Source organism: Passer domesticus, chromosome 3 (assembly GCF_036417665.1).
Source record: "Passer domesticus isolate bPasDom1 chromosome 3, bPasDom1.hap1, whole genome shotgun sequence".
NCBI classification, from domain to species: Eukaryota; Metazoa; Chordata; class Aves; order Passeriformes; family Passeridae; genus Passer; species Passer domesticus.
The window spans coordinates 1,406,100-1,433,290 of record NC_087476.1 but is presented as its reverse complement, the minus strand read 5'-3'; the positions used below and the strand labels follow the sequence as shown (position 1 = coordinate 1,433,290).

At 57.5% G+C, this 27,191-nt stretch overlaps 1 protein-coding gene across 2 annotated transcripts; it reads left to right on the top strand.

Annotated features, from left to right (window-relative positions):
• The first annotated feature begins 4,086 nt into the window (after positions 1-4,086).
• On the top strand, positions 4,087-25,287 carry KCNK3 (potassium two pore domain channel subfamily K member 3). 2 transcript variants are annotated; one of them, XR_010357840.1, is made up of 3 exons: positions 4,087-4,461; positions 22,691-24,194; positions 24,449-25,287. XR_010357840.1 is itself a non-coding variant. In XM_064411489.1 (2 exons), exons 1-2 carry the CDS (start codon positions 4,179-4,181, stop codon positions 23,557-23,559), a joined length of 1,152 nt encoding a protein of 383 aa, XP_064267559.1. In that variant the 5' UTR covers positions 4,087-4,178; the 3' UTR covers positions 23,560-25,287. The 2 variants fall into 2 exon arrangements, 1 of the variants encoding a protein (XP_064267559.1); XM_064411489.1 differs by having other exon boundaries at positions 22,691-25,287.
• Positions 25,288-27,191: the final 1,904 nt, after the last annotated feature.

Here is a 27,191-nt window from a genome sequence, read left to right as displayed (position 1 = left end):
ATCCCACAGCTCCCAGATCCCGACACTCCCGGATCCCACAGCACCCCATTAAACCCACAGAACCCCATAACACTACATCACATAACCCACAGAACCCCATTAAACCCACAGAACCCCATAACCCACAGCACCCCATTAAACCCAGAGAACCCCATAACCCCACACCCCATAACCCCACACCCCATAACCCACAGCACCCCATAACCCACAGAACCTCATAACCCCACACCCCATAACCCACAGAATCCCATTAACCCCGCACCCCATAACCCACAGCACCCCATAACCCCACACCCCATAACCCCACACCCCATAACCCACAGCACCCCATAACCCACAGAACCTCATAACCCCACACCCCATAACCCACAGAATCCCATTAACCCCGCACCCCATAACCCACAGCACCCCATAACCCCACACCCCATAACCCCACACCCCATAACCCACAGCACCCCATTAAACCCACAGCACTCCATAACACAGAGCACCCCATAACCCACAGCACCCCATAACCCCATACCCCATAACCCCACACCCCATAACCCACAGCACCCCATAACCCACAGCACCCCATAACCCTGCACCTCATAACCCACAGCACCCATAACCCCCTACCCCATAACCCCATAACCCACAGCACCCATAACCCTGCACCCCATAACCCACAGCACCCCATAACCCACAGCACCCATAACCCACAGCACCCCATAACCCACAGCACCCATAACCCTGCACCCCATAACCCACAGCACCCCATAACCCACAGCACCCATAACCCTGCACCCCATAACCCACAGCACCCCATAACCCACAGCACCCATAACCCTGCACCCCATAACCCTGCACCTCATAACCCACAGCACCCATAACCCTGCACCCCATAATCCTGCACCTCATAACCCACAGCACCCCATAACCCACAGCACCCATAACCCTGCACCCCATAATCCTGCACCTCATAACCCACAGCACCCCATAACCCACAGCACCCATAACCCACAGCACCCCATAACCCACAGCACCCCATAACCCCATAACCCACAGCACCCATAACCCTGCACCCCATAACCCGCAGCACCCCATGATGCTGTGCCCCATAACCCCACACCCATAACCCCGCACCCCATAACCCCAGTGACGCCCTGACTCTGTCCCTGTCCCCATCCCAGTGTCACACAGGCCTGTCCCCATCCTGGTCACTTGCTGTCCCCCAGGGTCCCTCCATGTCCTCGTCCCTTCAGGAATGTTCCGGAACACAGATCCCAACTTTTCCCAGAGCACTCGGGATTTTCCCGCTGCTTCCCCGTCCCTCTGCACCCACCCAGCCCCAAAATACCCCGGAAAAGGGACAGGAACACCACGGGGGACACAGGAGGGCAGCTGTCCCCTCCTGTCCCCCTGCTGGGATGGGGGAAGATCCCTCGGGAAGCTCCCAGGGGGGAAAATTCCACATGACCATGGAATATCCAATCATCCCCGTGGGTATCCCACATCCCACATCCCATATCCCATATCCCATATCCCACCTCCCATATCCCACATCCCATATCCTCTATCCCATATCCCACATCCCATATCCCATACCCCATATCCCATATCCCACACCCCATATCCCATAACCCCTATCCCCTATCCCATATCCCACATCCCATATCCTGAATCCCACATCCCATATCCCATATCCCATATCCCATATCCCATATCCCATATCCCATATCCCATATCCCATATCCCATATTCCATATCCCATATCCCATATCCCATATCCCATATCCCACATCCCCTATCCCATATCCCCTATCCCACATCCCATATCCCATATCCCATATCCCATATCCCACATCCCATATCCCATATCCCACATCCCACATCCCATATCCCCTATCCCATATCCCATAACCCCTATCCCATATCCCATATCCCATATCCCCTATCCCATATCCCATATCCCACATCCCATATCCCACATCCCATATCCCATATCCCATATCCCATAACCCCTATCCCCTATCCCATATCCCATATCCCCTATCCCACATCCCATATACCATATCCCACATCCCCTATCCCACATCCCACATCCCAATCCCACATCCCACCATTCCCATCCTCCGGAGCTCCCCCAGCGGTGCCACCCCCTCCGAGCCCCTTGGGGACAGGGTTGGTGTCACCCCGGTTCCGCAGCCACCTCGGGGATGGGGGGACGGGACGGGATCAGCTCCGGGGAGAATTGGAGTTCCCCGGTTGGAATTCCCTGGCACCCTGGAATTCCCGCGGGATCCGGGCTGGGCTGGGGTGCCAGCACGCGTGCGAGGGACAGTTGTCCCGGGTTTCGGGTGACAGCAGCTGGCAGAGCCTGTCCCGGGCTGGAGAACATTCCCTGCTCCAGAGGGTGCTGCCGTCCAGCCCCACAGGGATCCCGGGGTGATCCTGAAATCCGTCAGCGGGAAAAGCGGGAATTCCGCCCGCGTGAGAGCTCCGGGATCCCAAAATTTGTGGGGCAAGGAGATGGAGAGGAGAGCACGGAGCTGCTTCAGGGCTGGGAGAGCTGGGAATGTTCACTGGGATCAGGGAAGGATCCAGGGAATCCTTGGAGCCTTTTCCAGAGGCTCCAGGAGAGCTGGGATTTGGGCAAGGGCTGGAGGGGCAGGAGGCAGGGAATGGCTTCCAGTGGGAAAGGGGAGCTTGGGATGGTGGGATCTTGGGAAGGAATTCCTGGCTGGGCTGGAATTCCCAGAGAATCCCTGGGAGTGTCCCAGGAAAGGTGGGATGGGATGGGATGGGATGGGATGGGATGGGATGGGATGGGATGGGATGGGATGGGATGGGATGGGATGGGATGGGATGCAGGTGGAGACACGTCTCTGGGGCAGGGTTGGGATTTGGAGTTTGGAATTTCCGTTTTGGGTTTCGGCATTTGGGAGCTGTTCCCAGAGCTGGGATCTGCGGTTTGGGGTTTGGGAGCTGTTCCCAGGATTGGGTTTTGGAGTTTGGGGTTTGGGAGCTGTTCCCAGGGTTGGGTTTTGAGGTTTTGGGACCTGTTCCCATTGTTGGGATTTGGGATCTGCGTTTTGGGAGCTGGTCCCAGATTTAGGATGTGGGTTTTGGGAGCTGTTCCCAGGGCTGGGATTTGGGCTTTGGGGTTTGGGAGCTGTTCCCAGGGTTGGGATTTGGGGTTTGGGGTTTGGAAGGTGTTCCCAGGTCTGGGAATTGGGATTTAGTCTTTGGGAGCTGCTTCCAGAATTAGGAATTGAGATCTGAGTTCTGGGATCTGTTCCCAGAGTTGAGAATTGGAATTGGCCTTTGGGACCAGTTCCCAGAGTTGGGAATTGGGATCTGAGCTTTGGGATCGGTTCCCAGAGCTGTAAATTGGGATCTGAGCTTTGGGATCGGTTCCCAGAATTGGGATCTGGGTTTTGGGATCTGTTCCCAGAGCTGGGAATTAGGATCTGGCCTTTGGGATCCATTCCCAGAGTTGGGAATTGGGATCTGAGCTTTGGGATCTGTTCCCATAGTTGGGATCTGGGCTTTGGGATCGGTTCCCAGAGCTGGGATCTGGGTTTTGGGATCCATTCCCAGAGTTAGGATCTGCCCTTTGGGATCTGTTCCCAGAGTTGGGAATTGGGATCTGCCCTTTGGGACCTGTTCCCACAGCTGGGATCTGGGTTTTGGGATCCATTCCCAGAGTTGGGATCTGAGCTTTGGGATCTGTTCCCACAGCTGGGAATTGGGATCCGCCCTTTGGGATCTGTTCCCAGAGTTGGGAATTGGGATCTGCCCTTTGGGACCTGTTCCCAGAGCTGGGATCTGGGTTTTGGGATCTGTTCCCAGAGTTGGGATCTGCCCTTTGGGACCTGTCCCCGCGGCTCCCAGGTCCGGCCGCGCCTCGCGGCTCCCGCGCTGTCCCCAGCGGGGTGACACCGCCCGGTGCCACTCTCGGGGGGTCCCGGGGGCGCTGGTGCTGAAGGACAGCTCCGCCCCCTCCCTCCCCCTCCCTCCCCCTCCCTCTCCCTCCCTCCTCCCTCCTCCCTCTCCCTCCCTCCCTCGCTCCTCCGCCGCCGCCGCGGCCGCCGCAGCCGCGCCTCGGCCGCCTCCCCCGGCCGCCCGCCGTGCCCGGGCGCTGCCGCCATGCCCCAGCCGGCCCCGCCGCGCCCCGCAGCCGCCGCCGGCGCACCATGAAGCGGCAGAACGTGCGGACGCTGGCGCTGATCGTCTGCACCTTCAGCTACCTGCTGGTGGGCGCCGCCGTCTTCGACGCGCTCGAGTCCGAGGCGGAGACGGCGGAGAGGCGGCGGCTGGAGGCCAAGAGCGACGAGCTCAAGAGAAAGTACAACCTGAGCGCCGAGAGCTACGGCGAGCTCGAGCGGGTCGTGCTCAAGCTCAAGCCGCACAAGGCCGGCGTCCAGTGGAAATTCGCCGGCTCCTTCTACTTCGCCATCACCGTCATCACCACCATAGGTACCGGCTGCCCCCGCCCCGCCCGGCTCCATCCCGCCGGGATCTGGGGATCCACCCGGGAAGCGCCGGGAAAGCCCCGCCTGGCCCCGAGGGAGCGCGGGGAAATCGGGAGCTCGGCGCTTTCGCCGCCCGAGACCCCCCCGCCGCCGCCGCCCGTCCCGCTGGGACCGGGGCGATCCCTCTGCTCCGTTCCGCCGGCTCCGGGAAAAACCCTCCGTGCTCTGGGTCCCATCCCTTGGGATCGGGGCGATCCTTCCCCGGCTCCTCCGGAACCGGGAAAAATCCTCTGTGCTGTGTGTCCCATCCCTTGGGATCGGGGCGATCCTTCCCCGGCTCCTCCGGGACCGGGAAATACCACCCAGGACCCCCTTGTGTCCCATTCTGGTGTTTTGGGGGCGATCCCCCTGCCCGAACCCCCCTGTCCTCTCCCATCCCGGTGTTTTCGGGGCGATCCCTCTGCTCCGTTCCTCCGACACCGGGAAAAACCCTCCGTGCTCTGTGTCCCATCCCTTGGGATCGGGGCGATCCCTCCCCGGCTCCTCCGGAACCGGGAAAAACCTGCCCGAACTCCCCTGTCTCACATCCCCGTAATTTCGGGGGCATCCCCCTACCCTGATCCCCCTCTTTCCCATCCCTTGGGATTGGGGCGATCCCCCTGCCCGGACCCCGCTGTTTCCCATCCCGGTGGGATCCGGGCGATCCCTCCCCGGCTCCTCCGGCTCCGGGAAAACCCTGCAGGACCCCCCTGTGTCCCATCCCAGGGGGATCGGGGCGATCCCTCTCCGCCTCCGGGAAAAACCTGCCCGGCCCCCCCTCTCCCCCATCCCTTGGGATCGGGGCGATCCCCCTGCCCCGATTCCCGTTTCCCATCCCGGTGTTCTGGGGCCGATCCCTCTGCCCTGATTCCCTTTTCCCACCCCAGTGGGATCGGGCCGATCCCCCTGCCCCAATTCCCGTTTCCCATCCCGGTGTTTTGGGGACGATCTCCCCGTTTCCATCCCGGTGTTTGGGGATCCCCCTGCCCCGATTCCCGTTTCCCATCCTGGTGTTTTGGGGATGATCCCCCTGTTTCCCATCCCGGTGTTTTGGGGCCAATCCCCCTGTTTCCATCACGGTGTTTTGGGGCCAATCCCCCTGTTTCCATCCCGGTGTTTGGGGGCGATCCCCCTGCCCCGATTCCCGTTTCCCATCCCGGTGTTTTGGGGATGATCCCCCTGTTTTCATCCCGGTGTTTTGGGGCCAATCCCCCTATTTCCATCCCGGTGTTTTGGGGCCAATCCCCCTGTTTCCATCCCGGTGTTTTGGGGCGATCCCCCTGCCCCGATTCCCGTTTCCCATCCCGGTGTTTTGGGGCCAATCCCCCTATTTCCATCCCGGTGTTTGGGGGCGATCCCCCCGCCCCGATTCCCGTTTCCCATCCCGGTGTTTTGGGGATGATCCCTCTGCCCTGATTCCCTTTTCCCACCCCAGTGGGATCGGGCCGATCCCCCTGCCCCAATTCCCGTTTCCCATCCCGGTGTTTTGGGGATGATCCCCCTGTTTTCATCCCGGTGTTTTGGGGCCAATCCCCCTATTTCCATCCCGGTGTTTTGGGGATGATCCCCCTGTTTCCATCCCGGTGTTTTGGGGCGATCCCCCTGCCCCGATTCCCGTTTCCCATCCCGGTGTTTTGGGGGCGATTCCCCGGCAGAGCCCCCCCAAATCCCTGATCCCGCAGTGCCGGGACTCCTGTCACCCACACTGTCACCCACACTGTCACCCCCCTGTCACCCGCACTGTCACTCCCTGTCACCCACACTGTCACCCACATTGTCCCCCCTTGTCACCCACACTGTCACCCCTCTGTCCCCCCCTGTCACCCACACTGTCACCCCCCTGTCACCCGCACTGTCACCCACATTGTCCCCCCTTGTCACCCACACTGTCACCCACATTGTCCCCCCCTGTCACCCACATTGTCCCCCCCGTCACCCACACTGTCACCCCCCTGTCACCCGCACTGTCACCCACACTGTCACCTCTCCCACCGGGAAACCCCCGCACGCCCCCCGGGATCCGGGAATGCTCCCGGCCCCGGGATGTGTCCCCAAGGCGCTGTCACCCCCCGCCAGTGGCTCTGCTGCTCCTGTGGGACCCCCCTGTGGGACCCCGGGTTGGGGACATGTCCCTGCAGGGTCCCCAGCCCCACGGGGACAGGGACATGTCCCTGTGGGTCCCCCAGCCCAGGGCAGGGGACAGGGACGTGTCCCCACCCTGCCAGGCTCTCCCAGGGGGTGTCACCGCTGTCCCCCACGCTCAAGGATGTCCCCAGCCCTGTCCCCACCCTGGGAAGTGTCACTGGGGGTTCCCCCTTTGGGACCCACCCCCCTGTCACCCCCATTGTCACCCACACTGTCACCCACACTGTCACCCACACTGTCACCCCCATTGTCACCCCCATTGTCACCCACACTGTCACCCACACTGTCACCCACACTGTCACCCCCATTGTCACCCCCACTGTCACCCCTCTGGTCTTGGGGGTCACCCACTGTCCTCTGGCCCCCAACTGCCCCCCAAGCTCAGCCTCAGGGAGGGCCTGAGGGGTGGGGACAGAGAGGGGACAGTGAGGGGACAGAGGGCCCTGGTGACCATTCCCACGGGTCCCACGGAGAGAGGAGAGGGATGGGACAATGGCACAGTGGGATGGGGGACACCAGCTTTGGGACAGATTTTGGGGTGTCCCTGTGTCCCCAGGGCTGTCACACGGATGTTGGGGTGTCCCTGTGTCCCCATGAGTGTCACACAGATCTTGGGGTGTCCCTGCGTCCCCAGGGCTGTCACACGGATGTTGGGGTGTCACACTGATCTTGGGGTGTCACACGGACTTTGGGGTGTCCCTGTGTCCCCAGGGTTGCCACGTGGATGTTGGGGTGTCACACTGATCTTGGGGTGTCAAACAGATTTTGGGGTGTCCCTGTGTCCCCAGGGTGTCACGCGGATGTTGGGGTGTCCCTGCGTTCCCAGGATGGGGACAGGCATTCCGGGGTGCCTGTTGGTTCCCGGGGTCAGATCCGGCTATCGGGGGGCTCATGGGTTCCCAGATTTTGGGGTGTGGATACTGGGATGTTTCCCAGGCCCGAAATCCCGGTGTGGGGAGGCAAAAGAATTCCCGGAGCTGAAACAGCGGGCTCGGGTGCTCCCTATTCCTGGGCTGTTATCCTGCTGTTTGTTATTCCCGGGCTGTTATCCCGGTGTTTGTTATTCCCAGGGCTTTTATTCCGGTGTCATTCCCGGGCTGTTATCCTGGTGTTTGTTATTCCCGGGCTGTTATCCCGGTGTTATTCCCGGGCTTTTATCCCGGTGTCATTCCCGGGCTGTTATCCCGGTGTTTGTCATTCCCGGAGCTTTTATCCTGGTGTTTGGAATTCCCGGAGCTTTTATCCTGCTGTTATTCCCGGAACTTTTATCCTGGTGTTTGTTATTACCTGGGCTGTTATCCCGGTGTTTATTATTCCCATTATCCCGGTGTTTGTCATTCCCACCCTCACGGCATTCATTATTCCCGGGACTGTTTTCCCAGTGTTTATAATTCCCAGGACTGTTATCCCGGTGTTATTCCCAGAGCTGCTATCCCGGTGTTCGTCATTCCCATTATCGCGGTCTCAGGGTGTTTGTTATTTTCGAGGCCCTTGTCCCAATGTTTGTCATTCCCGGGTTTTTATCCCGGTGTTTGTCATTCCCAGAGTTGTTATTCCCACTCTCGAGGTGTTCCTTATTCCTGGAGCTTTTATCCCACAGGCAGGTTGTTATTCCAGGAGCTGCTATCCCGGTGTTCGTCATTCCCATTATCCCGGTCTCAGGGTGTTCATTATTTCCGGGGCTGTTATCCCGATGTTTGTCATTCCCGGCACAGTTATCCTGGTGTTTATTATTCCACTTATCCCGGTGTTTGTCATTCCCACCCTCAGGGCGCTCATTATTCCAGGAGCTTTTATCCCCGTGTTTGGTATTCCCGGGGCTGTTATCCTGGTGTTTGTTATTCCCGCAGTTCTTATCCTGCTGGTTTTTATTCCCGGAGCTGTTCTCCCAGTGTCTGTTATTCCCAGGCTGTTATCCCGGTGTTTGTCATTCCCAGAGTTGTTATTCCCACTCTCAGGGTGTTCCTTATTCCCGGTGTTTGTCATTCCCATTACCCCGGTGTCATTGTCAGGGTGTTCATTATTCCCAGGCTGTTATCCCGGTGTTTGTTATTCCCAGAGTTGTTATTTGCATTCTCAGGGTGTTCCTTATTCCCGGTGTTTGTCATTCCCGTGTTCATTATTCCAGGGCCTGATTTCCCAATGTTCATTATTCCCATTAAACCGGTGTCAGGGTGTTTGTTATTCCCGGAGCTTTTATCCCGGTGTTTGCAATTCCCGGGGCTGTTATCCCGGTGTTTGTCATTCCCACCCTCAGGGCGTTCATTATTCCCGGGGCTGTCTTCCCAATGTTTATTATTCCTATTATCCCGGTGTCTGGGTGTTTGTTATTCCCGGGGCTGTTTTCCGGTGTCTGTTATTCCCGGGGCTGTTATCCTGGTGTTTGTCATTCCCAGAGTTGTTATTCCCACTCTCAGGGTGTTCCTTATTCCTGGGGCTCTTATCCCGGTGTCAGGCTGTTATTCCAGGGCTGTTATCCCGGTGTTTGTCATTCCCACCCTCAGGGCGTTCATTATTCCCGGGGCTGTTTTCCCAATGTTCATTATTCCCATTATCCCGGTATCAGGTCGTTTGTCATTCTGGGGATTTTTATCCCAGTGTTTGCTATTCCCGGGGCTGTTATCCTGGTGTTTGTCATTCCCAGACTTGTTATTCCCACTCTCAGGGTGTTTGCTATTCCCAGAGTTCTTATTCCGGTGTCAGGGTCAGGGTGTTTCATTATTCCTGGAGTTTTTGTTATTCCCATGATCCCGGTGTCAGGGTGTTTGCTGTTCCCAGGGCTGTTGTGCCGGTCTTTATTATTCCCATTATCCCGGTGCTTACTATTCCCCTTATCCCAGTGTTTAGTATTCCCATTATCCCAGTGTTTGCCATTCCCATTATCCCATTATCCCAGTGTTCCCATTATCCCATTATCCTGGTGTTTGCCATTCCCATTTTCCCAGTGTTTGCCATTCCCATTATCCCATTATCCCGGTCTTTGACATTCCCATTTTCCTGGGTTTTGCCATTCCCATTATCCCAGTGTCTGCCATTCCCATTATTCCCGTTATCCCGGTGTTTGCCATTCCCATTATCCCAGTGTTTGCCATTCCCATTATTCCCCTTATCCCGGTGTTTGCCATTCCCATTATCCCTGTGTGTGCCATTCCCATTCTCCCAGTGTTTGCCATTCCCATTATCCCCTTATCCCGGTGTCTGCCATTCCCATTTTCCTGGTTTTTGCCATTCCCGTTATCCCAGTGTTTGCCATTCCCATTATCCCACTATCCCAGTGTTTACCATTCCCATTATCCCAGTGTTTACTATTCCCATTATCCCAGTGTTTGCCATTCCCATTATCCCATTATCCCGGTGTTTGCCATTCCCATTATCCCGGCTCTGGCCTCTCCCGGCTGCCAGGAGCAGCTGGAAAAAACTCTGGAATTGCGTCCGATTCCCCGGTGTAGTACAGAAGGGGGGATCTGGGAATCTCCAGCGGGATCCAGCGGGATCCAGCCCATCCCAAGGATCCCGGAATGCCGGAGAGGGACACGGATCCGCTGGGATCCACCCCAAGGATGGAGTGGGATCCCGCTCGGCCTCTCCCAGCATTCCCAAACCCAGAATTCCCAATCCCACTGCTGGGAATGCTGGAGCGGGGCTGATCCCAACCCAAAGGTCGCATCCCAAAAATTCCAGCTGCTCCCGGTGCTCCCAACCTTAAATCCTGGAGCTGGGCTCCACATGGGAGTTTTGGGATTGGGATGAGGATTCCCAGCATCCCAAATGTGGGAATTGCAGAGGGAATGGCCCCAAATGGCTTTCCCTGAATGCAGCCCGGTTTTCCTGGAATTTCCAGGGATGTGGGGAAGGGGCTGGGACATGACCAGGAAGATCCCAAAATCCCACAATCCCACAAAATCCACAATTTGGGTGGCTGGATATGGCAGCAGTTCTGGGATGGGGCTGGAACGAGAGGAGACTGCTCCAAATCCAGGGAAAAGGGGGAGAAATTCCCATGATTCCCATGGAATTGGGTTTTCCAGGGCAGGAAAAGAGGGATTTTTCCAGGAATTCACCACCCAGCTCTTGGTGCGACAGGGAAATGCCGGACTGGGATTGGGAAGTGGTTCCTGAGGCGGGGGAGATCCCGGTGGGGGAAAATCCGGGATTACAGATCCCGCTGGGAAAAGTTTGAATCCATTTGGGATTTTTTTCCCCCTTTATCCATGAAAAAAAACGGGAGAGGAGCTCCCGCCGCTGCTCCAAAGCTTTCCCGCGGTTCCTGAGAAATTCCAGAGGCAGGGATGTCCCCTCTGTCCCCATCCGGCAATTCCAGAGGCAGGGATGTCCCCGGGGGGGTGGCAGTGTCCCTGGTCACCTCTGCCGCTGTCCCGAGCCAGAGCGGGCTGCGCTGGCTCTGGATGGCTCCCAGAAATCCCGATCGAAAAACCCCAAAAATCCCGATCCCAAAAATCCCGATTCCAAAAGCCCCGATCCCAAAAATCCCGATCCCAAAAACCCCGGTCCCAAAAATCCCGATCCCGAAAATCCCTGTCCCAAAAACCCCAAAACCTCGATCCCAAAATCCCAATCCCAAAAGTCCCGATGCAAAAAACCCCAAAAACCCCGATCCCAAAACCCCCAAAACCCCGATCCCAAAAACCCCAAAAACCCCAAAAACCCCAAAAACCCCGATCCCAAAATCCCGAAAGTCCCGATCCCCACCCCCTCCCCCGCGGCCGCGCGCGGGGAGGGAGCAGAGGGAGCAGGTGGCAAATGCCACCGCGGTGTCACCATCTGTCACCGCCGGGCCTTTGTCACGGGAGCAGCGCCCGGAGCGCGGCCGGGAGGGGCCGGGCCCTTTGTCCCCGTTTGTCACCCGCTGTCCCCCTCGGCCTCCCCCTGTCCCTTTCTGTCCCCGTTTGTCACCCCCTGACCCCTCTGTGCCCTCCGTCCCCGTGTCCCCCCTGTCCCTCTGTCCCTCTGTCCCCGTTTGTCACCCGCCTTGTCCTCCTTCTGTCCCCTCTGTCCCCTCTGTCCCCTCTCTTTCCCTCTGTCCCTCAGTCCCTCAGTCCCTCTGTCCCCTCTGTCCCTCTGTCCCCTCTCTGTCCCTCTGTCCCCTTGTCCCCCCGTCCCTCTGTCCCTCTGTCTCCTCTGTCCCCTCAATCCCCTCACTCCCCTCTCTGTCCCTCTGTCCCCCTGTCCCTCTGTCCCCATGTGTCTCTGTCCCTCTGTCCCCCTGTCCCCTGTCCCTCTGTCCCTCTGTCCCCTCCTGTCACTTCCGTGGCGGCGGGAAAGGCACCGAAATTCCCGGGATTCGGGGGTGGAAACTCCGGGAATTGTTGGGAATTGCTGGAATAAGGAGCTCCCGCCGCGCCGTCCCCTCGGGACATTCCTGCTCCCATTCCACAAAAAAACCCAAAACATTTCCATGGAAATCGCTCCTTGCTATGGGATTTGGGATCATCAGGGAAAGGGGAATTCCAGGGAATTCCCGCCCCAATTCCAGGGCTGGAATTCCTCCCAAACCCCTCGGGACATTCTTGCTCCCATTCCACAAAAAAAACCCATTTCCATGGGAATTGCTGGTGGCTCCTTGGGAACAGGGAACGGGATTTGGGATCAACAGGGAAAGGGGAAAACTCTGCCCCAATTCCAGGGCAGGAATTCCTCCCAACCCCTCCGGCCATTCCTGCTCCCATTCCACAAAAACAAACATTTCCATGGAAATCCGTGCTGGCACCTCCCAAACCATCCACAGGCTTTGGAATTAACTGGATGGAAGGGGAAATATTCCTGGAATTCCCTCCTGGGTTTTCCCGGGAAAGCCATCCTGGCCATCCCGATCCCGGGGGTTGTTGGGGCATCCCATCCCCAGGAATTGCTGGAATTGGATTAGGATTGGGATCAGTATGGGGATGGGGATTGGGATCAGGATGGGAATTGGGATTGGGATCAGGATCAGGATCAGGATCACAGTCATGATCAGGATTGGGATTGGAATAGAATCAGGATTGGGATCAAAATTGGGATTGGGATTGAAATCCAGATCAGGATTGGCAGGTTGGCATCAGGATTGGGATCGAGGTCAGAGTCGGGGTTGGGATCAGGATCGGGATCAGGGCCCCTCTGGATCCTCCCTCCCCATCCCCCTCTCCCTCCCAGGCCATAAATTCCCAGCTTTTTTCCACCCAGGAGTGACACCATTAATTAATTCCCGCTAATTCCCGCTCCTGGCCTTTCCCAGCTGATTCCTCCTGAAATCCCAGCAAATCCTGACTGGGGGTGAGGAATGAGAACCAGGGGGATCAGGGCCAGGGAAAGCCATCCCAGATTTCTGGAGGTTTGGGAGTTTTTCCCGGTTTTTAAAATGCTGGGGGTTCGGGCTCGGGGTGGATCCGAGAGCCTGGAATGGGATTTCTGGGATGGATGGATGGAATCAGCAGCTCCCAGGGGAAAAGGACGGGATCCATTCCTCACTCCTGTCCTGCATCCCCATCCCCATCCCGCATCCCCATCCCACATCCCAATCCCATATCCCCATCCCACATCCCGTCCCACATCCCCATTCCCATCCCACATTCCCACCCCGCATCTTCATCCCATAATATCCATCCCTCATCCCTATCCCACATCCCCATTCCCATCCCATAATCTCCACCCCAATCCCCATTCCATAACCCCATCCTATATCCCAGTGCCAGATCCTCATCCCATAATCTCCATCCCAGTCCCCACCCATACCCCCATCCCACAATCTCCATTCCTCATCTCCATCCCATATTCCTATTCCACATCCCCATCCCATAAATTCCACCCCCATTCCCATCCCATATTCCCATCCCAGTCCCCATCCCATATCCCCATCCCACATCCCATAATCTCCATTCCATTCCCACCCCATATCCCATTCCCACCCCATATCCCCATCCCCACCCCATATCCTCACCCTATATCCCATATCCCCATCCCACATCCCCGTGCCATAATCCCCATCCCCATTCCCGGGATCCTTTGGAATCCTGCCTGGGTCTGGGGGCTCTGTCCCCCTTCAGAGGGGCTCAGGACCCCCTGGATGCTCCAGGCGGGAATTCCCTGCCTGGAACAGGATCCCATTGGCTGGAAAGGACCTGGACACCAATCCCTGTCCATATTGGGACACAAATCTGCCCCAAAATCCATCCCAAAATCTACCCTAAAATCCATCCCAAAATCCACCCCCAACTCCACCTCAAAATCCACCCCAAAATCCACCCCAAAATCCACCCCAAATCCACCCCAAAATCCAACCCCAAAATCCACCCCCAAATCTGCCCTAAAATCCACCCCAAAATCCACCCAAAATCCACCCCCAAAATCCACCCCCAAATCCACCCCAAAATCCACCCCCAAATCTGCCCTAAAATCCACCCCAAAATCCACCCCCAAAATCCACCCCCAAATCCACCCCCAAATCCACCCCCCAAATCCACCCCCAAATCCACCCCCAAAATCCATCCAAAAATCCACCCCCAAATCCACCCCAAAATCCACCCCCAAATCCGCCCCCAAAATCCACCCCAAATCTAAAATCCCTGAGGGATTTTATTCCCGCTGGAGCCGTGCCCCCCAGGACATGGGGGCCGCCCCCCTTGGGGTGCCCCGTGCCGTTCCCGGGGTATCCCACCTCATCCCGGAGCTCCGGACCCCCCCTCCCGCTGCGGGCCCCCCCTTTTCCAGGGAGAGGCGGCACGGGGGGGCGGGAAGGGGCCTGGCGGGGCCCCAGAATCCAAGGAAAAATTGCCAGTTTTGGCGCAAACAGGGAGCTTGGCCGGCGCCGGGATTTTCCATGACTCCATCCCGACCCCCCCGGCGGCGGGAGGCGCTGGGGGAGGGGTAATCAGGCACCCCCCACACCCCAAAAAAATCCCGGGGGGGGATCCCGCTGTGGAGCCGAGTCCCTTTGGGAATGGCGAAGGAGTCTGGGGGATGGGGGATAAAAGGGGGAGTCAGGGTCTTCCCCACATCCAACCCCCCCCACACAAATCCCACTGGGAATGGGGGGTCCTGGGCGTCCCTGAGCCTTGGGATCCTGTGGGGGGATCCCAGATTGATCCCCATGGAATGGCATCCCCCTTTTCCGGGGGGAATGTGGGAGAAGGGGGGAGACAGAGCAGAGGGGATTTGGGGATGGGGATGGAGGGGGGGATGGAGGGAGAGACGGATCCAGGGATGGATCCATGGAGGGATCCATGGAGAGATCCATGGATCCATGGAGGAATGGATGGATGGATGATGGATGATGGATGAATGGATGATGGATGGATGGATGGATGGATGATGGATGAATGGATGATGGATGGATGGATGGATGGATGGATGGATGGATGGATGGATGGATGGATGATGGATGGATGGATGGATGGATGGATGGATGGATGGATGGATGATGGATGGATGGATGGATGATGGATGGATGGATGATGGATGGATGGATGGATGGATGGATGATGGATGGATGGATGGATGATGGATGATGGATGGATGGATGATGGATGGATGGATGGATGGATGGATGATGGATGGGTGGATGGATGGATGGATGGATGATGGATGGATGGATGGATGGATGGATGGATGGATGATGGATGGATGGATGATGGATGGATGGATGGATAGATGGATGGATGATGGAGGATGGATGGATGGATGGATGGATGGATGGATGGATGGATGGATGGATGGATGATGGATGGATGATGGATGGATGGATGGATGATGGATGGATGGATGGATGGATGGATGGATGGATGGATGATGGATGGATGGATGGATGATGGATGGATGGATGGATGGATGGATGGATGGATGGATGGATGTGGATGAATGATGGATGGATGGATGGATAATGGATGGATGGATGGATGGATGGATGGATGGATGGATGGATGGATGGATGGATGGATGAAACCATGGCTCAATGGATGGAACCATGGTTCCATGGATGGATGAATCCATGGATGGTGGATGGGTGGATTCAAGGAACAGCTGGGACAGGGGCAGTCGGGATTTTGGGAGTTCCAGGGGTTCCTCCATCTCTTCATTCCCAGTTCAGCCCGTCCCAGATCCCATCCCTCTGCTCCGGCTGCAGGAAGTGTCCCTGTGTCCCCTCCTGCTGCCCGCAGTCCCACACAGGGATTTTGGTGTCCCCATGTCCCCTCCTGTGTCCCCCAGCCCCACCCAGGGATTTTGGTGGCCCTGCAGGACCCAGGTGTCCCCTGCCTGTGTCCCCTGCCCGTGTCATCTGCCCGTGTCCCCCTGCCCAACCCCTCGGGACATTCCACATGTCCCCACCCGTGTCCCCTGCCCATGTCCCCTGCCCGTGTCTCCTGCCCGTGTCCCTGCCCGTGTCCCTGCCCGTGTCCCTCGGTGTCCCTCCGTGTTTTTCCGGGCCAGGCTGGAATTCCGCGGCCACCAGCACCTGCTGCCGTTCCCAGCCGCCATCCTGCTGCTCCCGGGAATGCGGGGGTCTCCCGGGGGACAGCTGCGTCCCCTCCCCCGGCCTGGGGACAGCTGGCATGGCCCGGCTCAGTCCCAGCACTGGGAACAGCGGGATCATACTGGGAATAATGGGATCCTTACTGGGAACAGAGGGATCATACTGGGAGCAGTGGGATCATACTGGGAATAGTGGGATCATACTGGGAACAGCGGGATCATTACTGGGAGACAGCAGGTTCCTTACTGGGAACAGCGGGATCCTCACTGGGAACTGTGGGATAATGATCCTTGCTGAGAACGGCGGGATCTTTACTGGGAACAGAAGGATCCCTACTGGGAACAGTGGGACAGTGATCCCTGCTGGGAGCAGGATGCTGGTCTTTACTGGGAGCAGTGGGATATAAGGAAGGGCTGGCACGAGGAGGCTCCTTCTATCCCCTTTCCCCATTCCCTGCATCCCTGCCCCACTCCCTGCATTCTTGCCCCACTCCTTCATCCCTTCCCCATTCCCTGCATCCCTGCCCCATTCCCTCATCCCTGCCCCATTCCCTGCATCCCTGCCCCATTCCTGCACCCCCTGCCCCATTCCCTGCATCCCTGCCTCATTCTCTTCATCGCTGCCCCATTGCCTTCATCCCTGCCCCATTCCCTCATCCCTGCCCCATTCCCTTCATCCCTGCCCCATTCCCTCATCCCTGCCCCATTCCTTTCATCCCGTGCCCCATTCTCTTCATCCCTGCCCCATTCCCTGCATCCCTGCCTCATTCCCTGCACCCCCTGCCCCATTCCCTTCATCCCTTCCCATTGCCTTCATCCCTGCCCCATTCCCTGCATCCCTGCCCCATTCCTGCATCCCTGCCCCATTCCCTGCATCCCTGCCCCAATCCCTTCATCCCTGCCCCAATCCCTTCATCCCTGCCCCAATCCCTTCATCCCTGCCCCATTCCCTTCATCCCTGCCCCATTCCCTGCATCCCTGCCCCAATCCCTTCATCCCTGCCCCAATCCCTTCATCCCTGCCCCATTCCTGCACCCCCTGCCCCATTCCCTGCACCCCCTGCCCCATTCCCTGCATCCCTGCCCCATTCCCTTCATCCCTGCCCCACTCCCTTCATCCCTGCCCCATCCCCTGCCCCTCCCGGCGGCCTCATCCCCTTCCCACCCTTCCAGCCCCATTCCCGAGGATCCTTCCCTGCCCTCCCGGCCCTCCGGCCGTGTGCCGTCCTCCCCCCGGCCCGTTCCCGGCGCGTTCCCGCAGCTGTCCCGCTAATCCCGGCCATCCATCGCGGCTCGGACAGCCGGGATCCGCTCCAGGCGCGGGGCCAGCCCTGCACCTGCTCCGGGGCCGGGTCCAGCCCCGCTCCTCCGGCCCTAAAAAGGCCAGGATCGGCCGCGTTCCTGCGGGACGTGTCATCCTCCCTCCCCGGGGACGCCATCCCGGCTCCCGGCCCTGCCCGGAGCGGGATCCCGGCTCATCCCGGCCCCGCCGCCCCTCGGCTCCCGGGACACCCCCGGGACACCGGGAAGGGCCGGGGGGCCGGAGGCGGGAAAGGAGCCGGGATTCCAGGGGTTATTCCCGGCGGATTTCCCCGCTGGGACGTGCCCTCCTCTCCAACACAACCCCTCGCCACCCGCGGGTCCCAGAGGGATTTGGGGGTCACCCCCGGTGCCTTTTCCCGGGGTTTTCCCTCTCCTGCCATTCCCGACCTTCCCCCCAGGCTCAGACGTGCCGGAGCTCAGGCAGCTCCAGCTAAAACCGGGCACGGGGGGGGATCGGGGGATTGAGCGGCCTTGGAGAGCTCATAAACTCCCTTCCCTCGGGAAAGAGCGCTAAAAATAGCTCCGGGAGGCCGGCGAGGGACGGAGGGGCTGGAGAGGGCAGGAGGTGCCCAGGGAGGCTTTGGAAAGGCAGCCCGGGCACCGCCGCAGGGCCCATCCCAAAATCCACCCCGACAGCCGGAATGGGGAGGGTTGGGAATTCCTGGGATGGGGATGGTGAGGGGAGGGATGAGGGATCGGGATGTGAGGCTGGATGGAGAATGGGGAGCTGGGAGAGAGGGACAGGAGCAACGGGGAGAGGGACACGAGGGGCAGGGAGAGAGGGACAGGAGGAACGGGGAGAGAGGGACATGAGGAACAGGGAGAGAGGGACAGGAGCAACGGGGAGAGGGACACGAGGGGCAGGGAGAGAGGGACAGGAGCAACGGGGAGAGGGACATGAGGGGCAGGGAGAGAGGGACATGAGGAACAAGGAGAGAGGGACATGAGGGGCAGAGAGAGGGACATGAGGAGCAGGGAGAGGGACACAGGGATGGGACAGGAGGATCTGGGAGAGAGGAACATGAGGAACAGGGAGAGAGGGACATGAGGAGCAGGGAGAGAGGGACATGAGGAGCTGGGAGAGAGGGACATGAGGAACAGGGAGAGAGGGACACAGGGATGGGACACGAGGAGCTGGGAGAGAGGGACACAAGCAACGGGGAGAGAGGGACATGAGGAGGCTGAGGAGGAGGGAGAGAGGTACATGAGGAACAGAGAGAGGGACATGAGGAGCAGGGAGAGAGGGGCACGAGAAACAGGGAGAGAGGGACGTGAAGAGCAGAGAGAGGGACAGGAGGAGCTGGGAGAGGGACACGGGGATGGGACATGAGAAGCAGGGAGAGGGGGACAGGAGGAGCAGGGAGAGAGGGACAGGAGGGGCAGGGAGAGGGGACACAGGGAAGGGACACAATGAACTGGGAAGGGTCACAAGGAGCAGGGAATGACGCAAGGAATAGGGAAGGGACATGAGGAACAGGGAGAGAGGGACACGGAGAACTGGACAGAACACGAGGAACAGGGAAGTGACACAGGGAGCAGGGAAGGGACATGAGGAGTGAGAAGGACATGAGGAACAGGGAGAGAGGGACACTGGGAAGGGACACGAGGAGCAGGGAATGACATGAGGAACAGGGAAGGGACATGAGGAACAGGGAGAGAAGGGCACGAGGAACAAGGAAGGGACACAGGGAACAGGGAAGGGACATGAGTGAGAAGGACATGAGGAACAGGGAGAGAGGGACCCAAGGGGCAGGGAGGGACACAAGGAACAGGGAGACAGGGACACTCAGAGCAGGGAGGAGGAACACAGGGCAGGGATGGATCAGGGGGTGCTGCCAGCTGATGCTCAGGTGATGCTCCAGTGATGCTCAGGTGATTCTCTCAGGTGATGCTGTCAGGTGATACTCCAGTGATGCTCCAGTGATGCTCCAGTGATGCTCAGGGGATGCTCAGGGGATGGTTTCAGGTGTTGCTCTGCAGCAATGTGCAGATGATGCTCTCAGGTGATTCCCAGGTGTTTCCCAGGTGTTCCCCAGGTGTTTCCCAGGTGTTCCCCAGGTATTCCCCAGGTATTTCCCAGGTGTTTCCCAGGTGATTCCCAGGTGTTTCCCAGGTGCTGCTCTGGTGATGATTTTTGGTGATGCTCAGGTGTTCTCCAGCGATGCTCTCAGATGCCACTCTCAGATGTTGCTCTCTCTCACATGATTCCCTCTCCATGCATTCCCTCTCCATGCATTCCCTCTCCATCAATTCCCTCTCCATGGATTCCCTCTCCATGGATTCCCTCTCCATCAATTCCCTCTCCATGGATTCCTTCTCCATGGATTCCCCCCATGGATTCCCTCTCCATGGATTCCATCCCATCAATTCCCTCCCATCGATTCCCTCTTCATGGATTCCTTCTCCATGGATTCCCCCCATGGATTCCTTCTCCATGGATTCCCCGCCATGCATTCCCTCCCATGGATTTCCTCCCATCAATTCCCTGCCATCGATTCCCTCTCCATGGATTCCCTCTCCATCGATTCCCCCCATGGATTCCCTCTCCATGGATTCCATCCCATCAATTCCCTCCCATCAATTCTCTCCTATTGATTCCCTCTCCATGGATTCCCTCCCATCGATTCCCTCCCATCGATTCCCTCCCATCGATTCCCTCTCCATTGATTAATTCTCATGGATTCCTTCCCATTGATTTCCTCCCATGGATTCCATCCCATGGATTCCCTCTCCATGGATTCCCTCCCCACAGAGAAGATCCCACAGCAGCTCCTCCTTGGAGGAGATCCCACAATCCAAATTTCCCCCTCGCTTCAGCTCCATCCGTGTCCCCCCAAGGGTGGCAGTGAGGGGGACAAAGGATCGGGATCAGGGACACAGGATTGGGATCAGGGACTCAGGATTGGGATCAGGGACACAGGATTGGGATTAGGGACTCAGGATCGGGATCAGGGACTCAGGATTGGGATTAGGGACTCAGGATCAGGATAAGGGACTCAGGATCAGGATAAGGGACACAGGATCAGGATAAGGGACACAGGCTTGGGATCAGGGACTCAGGATTGGGATCAGGGACTCAGGATCGGGATCAGGGACTCAGGATTGGGATTAGGGACTCAGGATCAGGATAAGGGACACAGGATCGGGATAAGGGACACAGGATTGGGATCAGGGACTCAGGATTGGGATTAGGGACTCAGGATCAGGATAAGGGACACAGGATCAGGATAAGGGACAGAGGATCAGGATAAGGGACACAGGATTGGGATCAGGGACACAGGATTTGGATTAGGGACTCAGGATCGGGATCAGGGACTCAGGATTGGGATTAAGCACACAGGATCGGGATTAGGGACGGGATGAGCCCTTCTCAGTGTTCCCAAAGGTTTGGGATCACAGCTGGGATAGGCCCTGGAAAAGGAGCCCAGGAATGCTCCAAGTCCAAGGGAAGAGGTTTGGAGTTTCCTTCCTGTTCCTGCCCGCTCCTGGTTTTCCTGGGAGACGAAAAGGGAAGGGGAAAAGAGAAAGGAAAAGGGGAAGGAGAAGGGAAAGGAAAAGGAGGAAAAGTAAAAAAAAAAAAAGTGATAAAAAGGGAAAGGAAGAAAAGGAGGGAAAGAAGGAAAAGGAGGAAAATGCAAAAGAAAGAGGAAGGAAAAGTAAGATAAAGAAGGAAAGAGGAAATTTTTAAAAAAAGGAAAAGGAAGAAAAGAGGAAAATGAGAAAACTAAGAAAGAGAAGGAATGGAGAAGCAATTGAAAAATAAAAGGAAAAGGGGAAGAAGAGGAAGAAAAGAAAAAAGAGAAAGGGAAAAATATAAGAAAGGGAAAGATAAAGGGAAAGGAGGAAAAGGAAAAGTAAAAAAGGCAAAGGAAAAAAGGAAAAGGGAAAAGAGAAAAAGGAAGAAAGGGAGGAAAAGATGGAAAAGAGGAAAATGAGAAAGAAGAAAGAGCAAGGGAAAGTAAGAAAGAGAAGGAGAAGGAAAGAGATTGGAAAGGAAGAGGGAAAGGGTGGAAAAAGAAAAGGAAAAGGAAAAGGAAAAGGAAAAGGAAAAGGAAAAGGAAAAGGAAAAGGAAAAGGAAAAGGAAAAGGAAAAGGAAAAGGAAAAGGAAAAGGAAAAAGTGGACAGGGACAGGGACAGGGACAGGGACAGGGACAGGGACAGGGACAGGGACAGGGACAGGGACAGGGAGCAGCTGGTTCCTGCCACCCCCACCAAGGCCCCCATGCCCGCGGCATCCCGGGGTCCATCCGGGAGAGCCGATCCGGGGGCACGGGGCGGGATAAATCCCATCTGCAGCAGGGGGGATTACGGGAGCACAGCTGTTCCCGGGGCCGGATGCGGATGCAGCCCCCAGGTGGCAGGAACTGGGGCACCGGGACGGGGACAGGGGGGTGACAGGGGACAGACGGAGCGCTCGGCCCTGGAGACAGCCACAATCCTGGTTATCCCCATCTCCAGCGAGTCTGGGACGGGAATTTTGGGAATTTTCCCAAACCCAGGCTTGGGGTAGGTGCCTCCACCCAAGGGTCCACCCAAACATTGTCACTGGCACAGCATTCCCAGAGGAGCTGTGTCTGCCCCTGGAGACTTGGGAGTGTCCAAGGAAATGCTGGAAGGAGCTTGGAGCAGGCTGGGATGGTGGAAGGAGTTGGGGTTGGAATAGGATGGGATTGGAGATCCCTTCCCACCCAAACCGCCCCATGATTCCATGATAAAGGACACTCAGAATCCATCCCGAGGGATTTTTATGGAAGTCAGGGATGGAAAAGGGAGGAAAAGGGGTGGGAGATCCTTCCTGGAGTCCTAAATTCCCAGTGAAGCCCCTGGATCCTTCTCAAGGAGGAATCGGGGTGGGGATGGATCCAGTGCCAGGCTGGGAGAGCTGGGAATGTGCAGCTGGATCAGGGAAGGATCCAGGGAATCCTTGGAGCCTTTTCCAGAGGCTGCAGGAGAGCTGGGATTTGGGCAAGGGCTGGAGGGGCAGGAGCCAGGGAATGGCTTCCAGTGGGAAAGGGGAGCTTGGGATGGTGGGATCTTGGGAAGGAATTCCCGGCTGGGCTGGAATTCCCAGAGAATCCCTGGATCCTCGGCAGTGTCCAAGGCCAGGCTGGAGCACCCTGCTATCATTGGAGGTGTCAGGCTTGGAATGGGATGAGCTCTAAGCTCTGCTCCCATCCAACCACTTCGGGATCCCACACCGACATTCCCCACTCCCGATTCCCGCCGGGATCACGGATCCGACCCCGCTCTCCCTTTCCCCGCAGGCTACGGGCACGCGGCGCCCAGCACGGACAGCGGGAAGGTTTTCTGCATGCTCTACGCGCTGCTGGGCATCCCCCTGACCCTGGTGATGTTCCAGAGCCTGGGCGAGCGCATCAACACGCTGGTGCGCTCGCTGCTGCGCCGCCTCAAGAAGCGCCTGGGCATGCGGCGGCCGGAGGTGTCCATGGCCAACATGGTGACCATCGGCTTCTTCTCGTGTGTCAGCACGCTCTGCATCGGCGCCGCCGCCTTCTCGCACTACGAGAACTGGAGCTTCTTCCAGGCCTACTACTACTGCTTCATCACGCTGACCACCATCGGCTTCGGCGACTACGTGGCGCTGCAGAAGGACGAGGCGCTGCAGACGCAGCCGCAGTACGTGGCCTTCAGCTTCGTCTACATCCTCACGGGGCTGACGGTCATCGGCGCCTTCCTCAACCTGGTGGTGCTGCGCTTCATGACCATGAACGCCGAGGACGAGCGCCGCGACGCCGAGCAGCGGGCGCTGCTCAGCCGGGGGGCTCGCTCCGGAGCCGTGGCCGCCGTCCCCGAGGCCTCCGCGGTGGCCCCGGCCGACAGCGGCTTCCGGAACGTCTACGCCGAGGTGCTGCACTTCCAGTCGGTGTGCTCGTGCCTGTGGTACAAGAGCCGCGAGAAGCTGCAGTATTCCATCCCCATGATCATTCCCAGGGATTTGTCCAGCTCGGACACGGGCGTGGAGCGCAGCCACTCCTCGCCCGCCCGCTGTCCCGAGACTCCTGAGCACCGGTGCTTCTGCCGCTCCCGGCGCTCCGCCATCAGCTCCGTGTCCACCGGGCTCCAGAGCCTGGCGGCGTTCCCGGGATTCGCCAAGCGCCGCAGCTCCGTGTAGCCCCCTCACGCCCCCCAGCCCGGATCACTCCCGGAGCGGGAGGAAGCCGCTCTGGACTCGGGAACGACGCCGGAGCGGGGCTGTCCCGGTTCGCTCCAGAATGGATTTTAATTTAAAACCTCTTGGATTTTAATTTCACACACAAAAAATTCCCCCACTCCTTGAAAATGTGAAACTTGGGAGAGCAGGAGAGCCTCAGAATCCGGTGGGATTGGGGAGCATCTCCCACTGTGGCCTCTCCATGCTCCGGATCCTCGGGAATTCCCCGGGAAGCGCAGAGGGACCCGATGGCCGCGGAAATCAGGCTAAGAGGGGCTTAGCCGGAGCTTTTCCACATCAGCCGCCCGGAAAAGCAGCCGGGAGTCACGTAGGCTGCTCCAAACCCTGCGATTTGGGGCTGTCTTAACCCAAATTCGTAGCGGGGCAGAGCTGGGAGTCCTCGGGATTTAGCGGGAATCATCCGTGGGAGTCTGGTTGATCCCACAGGATTTCCACATCCCTCTGTGCCGAGGGTCTGGGGATGGGATTGTTCCCCTCGGGAAGGTGTTTGGGGGACAGTTTGGGATGTTTTGCCATGGGACCCTCATCTCCATCCTCCCCAGAGCTCCAGGGATGGAATTGTTCCCCCTGGGAAGGTATTTTGGGGACAATCTGGGATTTTTCCCATGGGATCCCCATCTCCATCCTCCCCAAGGCTCTGAGTGGTTTTTTCGGGGATAATCCCGGAGATTTTCCCATGGGATCCCCATTTCCATTCTCTCCAAAGTTCTGAGGATAGAGTTGTTCCTCCTGGGAAGGTATTTTGGAGAAAATTCGTGACATTTTCCCATTGGATCTCCACCTCCATCCTCCCCAAGGCTCCAGAGATGGAATTGTTCCCCCTAGGAAGGCATTTTGGGGACAATCTGGGATATTTTCCCATGGGATCCCCATCTCCATCCTCCCCAAGGCTCCAGGGATGGAATTATTTCCCCTCAGGGAGGTTTTTTTTGGGGATATTTTCCCCTTGGATCCCCATCTCCATCCTCACTGGGACTCTGGGAATGGAATTTTTCCCTCAGGGAGGAATTTTGGGGACAATTATCCCCTGGGATCCCCATTTCCATCTTCCGGGGATGGAATCTTTTCCCTCAGAGAGGTTTTTGGGGGAAATCTGGGATTTTACAACACTTCTCCATCCTTTCCTCCAGAACCCTTCCCACTACCACATTCACCCGGGGACGCTCCCGGAATTCCCGGTGATATCCCGGGGGACACCTCTGTCACCACCACCCCAGCTGGGAAGGAAAGTTTCCCTCCTTTCCCATTCCCACCTTTCCAGGACGGGATTTTCCCCTCCCAGCACCCAAAGGCCCCCCCAGGGGACACAGAGGGGACACGGGGGGGACCCTCCTGGGGGCCTGGAGGTGGCAGGGGGGACTTTGGGGATGTTCTGTCACCTTTCCAGAGAGGAAAAATCCATGGATTTCTGATCCTTGAGATGCACATTTGTCAGATTCCAGAGGATATTTACTACCAACGGCGCTATCCACGGAATTCCAGAAATATCCATCGGAGAGGAGGCTCGGGGGACACTTCCCGACGATTCCAGGGAGGAATTTCTGCATCTTCCTCGTCCAGGGGTGCCCAATTCCCGCCAGGAAGGGTTCCCTGGTTCTCATGCCAAAGCCGATGTGTCCCGCAGGGTTCAATTCCTTGGAGAGAGAAATAAAGGATTGTTGGAAGCTCGGGAGTGTCTGGGATCTTCCCGAGGGATGTTGAGAGGGAGGAGGGGCTGGGAAAGGAGGAGCCTGATCCTCTGGGATCTCAACTTTGCCTCCAGTAATTCCTTTGGGATCTGGGAGAGGAGGATCCCGATCCTCTGGGATCTCAGCTTTGCTTCCCGTGAGGATTGGGAAAAGAGGATCCTGATCCTCTGAGATCTCGACTTTGCCTCCAGTAGTTCCCTTGGGATCATGGAGAGGAGAGTTCTGGTCCTGTGGGATCTGGGAATTACCTCCAGTTCTTCCCTCAGGATCTGGGAAAGGAGGATCCCGATCTTCTGGGATCCTGGCTTTGCCTCCTGTAATTCCCTTGGGATCTGGGAAAGGAGGATCCCAATCTTCTGGAAGATGGGATTCTTCCCTCAGGATCTGGGAAAGGAAGGTCCTGATCCTGTGGGATCCCAGCTCCTTCGCTTGGGATCCACGAGAGGAAGCAAGGCTGGGAGAGGAGGATCCCAACCCCCTGGGTCCTTGGGGGGATTCTTCCCTTGGGATCTGGGAAAGGAGGATCGTGATCCCTGGGACCGTGGAGGAAATTCTTTCCTCGGGATGTAGAAAAGGAGGATCCTGATCCCCAGGACCTTGGAGGAGATTCTTCAGGATCTGCAGGCAAGAACACGAGGATCGGGATCCTCTGGGATCCCCCACACTCCCGATCCATTCCCTCTGCTCTGCAGAGACCAGGAAACCCCGGGTTTCCTCTGGGATAAGGCTCTACCCAAATCCTGACTTTTCCCAGGATGAGGGAGAGGAGAGGATGAGAGGATGGGGCTCGGAGCTCATCCAGGGATTTGGCATCCTTCGGGAAAAGGGACTCCAGGGCCAAGGCCAGGCTGGACGGGGCTTGGAGCAACCTGGGATGGAGGGAAGGGCTGGGGTTGGAATGGGGTGGGATTTAAGGTCCCCTCCCCTTGTCCTGCCCCTCCAGCCCTTTCCCAAGTCCCTCTCCAGCTCTCCTGGAGACCCTCTAGGCTTGGGAAGGGGCTCCAAGGATTCCCGGGATGTTTCTCTTCTCCGGTTGGACATTCCCAGCTCTCCCAGCCTGCATCCAGAGCAGCTCCATGTCCCTCCTTTATTTCTGCCCCTGGAATTCCGCTGGAGGGGCATGAATTGATCCATCCATGGATCCACCCAGCCATCCACGGATCCATCCACCCATCCATCCATCCATCCATCCATCCATCCATCCATCCATCCATCATCCATCCATCCATCCATCCATCCATCCATCCATCCATCATCCATCATCCATCCATCCATCCATCCATCCATCCATCCATCCATCATCCATCCATGCATCCATCCATCATCCATCATCCATCATCCATCCATCCATCCATCATCCATCCATCCATCATCCATCCATCCATCCATCCATCATCCATCCATCCATCCATCCATCCATCCATCCATCCATCATCCATCCATCCATCCATCCATCCATGCATCCATCATCCCTCCATCCATCCATCCATCCATCATCCATCCATCCATCCATCCATCCATCCATCCATCATCCATCCATCCATCCATCCATCCATCCATCATCCATCCACCCATCCATCCATCATCCATCCATCCATCCATCCATCCATCCACCCATCCATCATCCATCCATCCATCCATCCATCCATCCATCCATCCATCCATCATCCATCCATCATCCATCCATCCATCATCCATCCATCCATCATCCATCCATCATCCCTCCATCCATCCATCATCCATCATCCATCCATCCATCCATCCATCCATCCATCCATCCATCCATCCATCATCCATCCATCCATCCATCCATCCATCCATCCATCCATCATCCATCCATCCATCCATCCATCATCCATCCATCCATCCATCCATCCATCCATC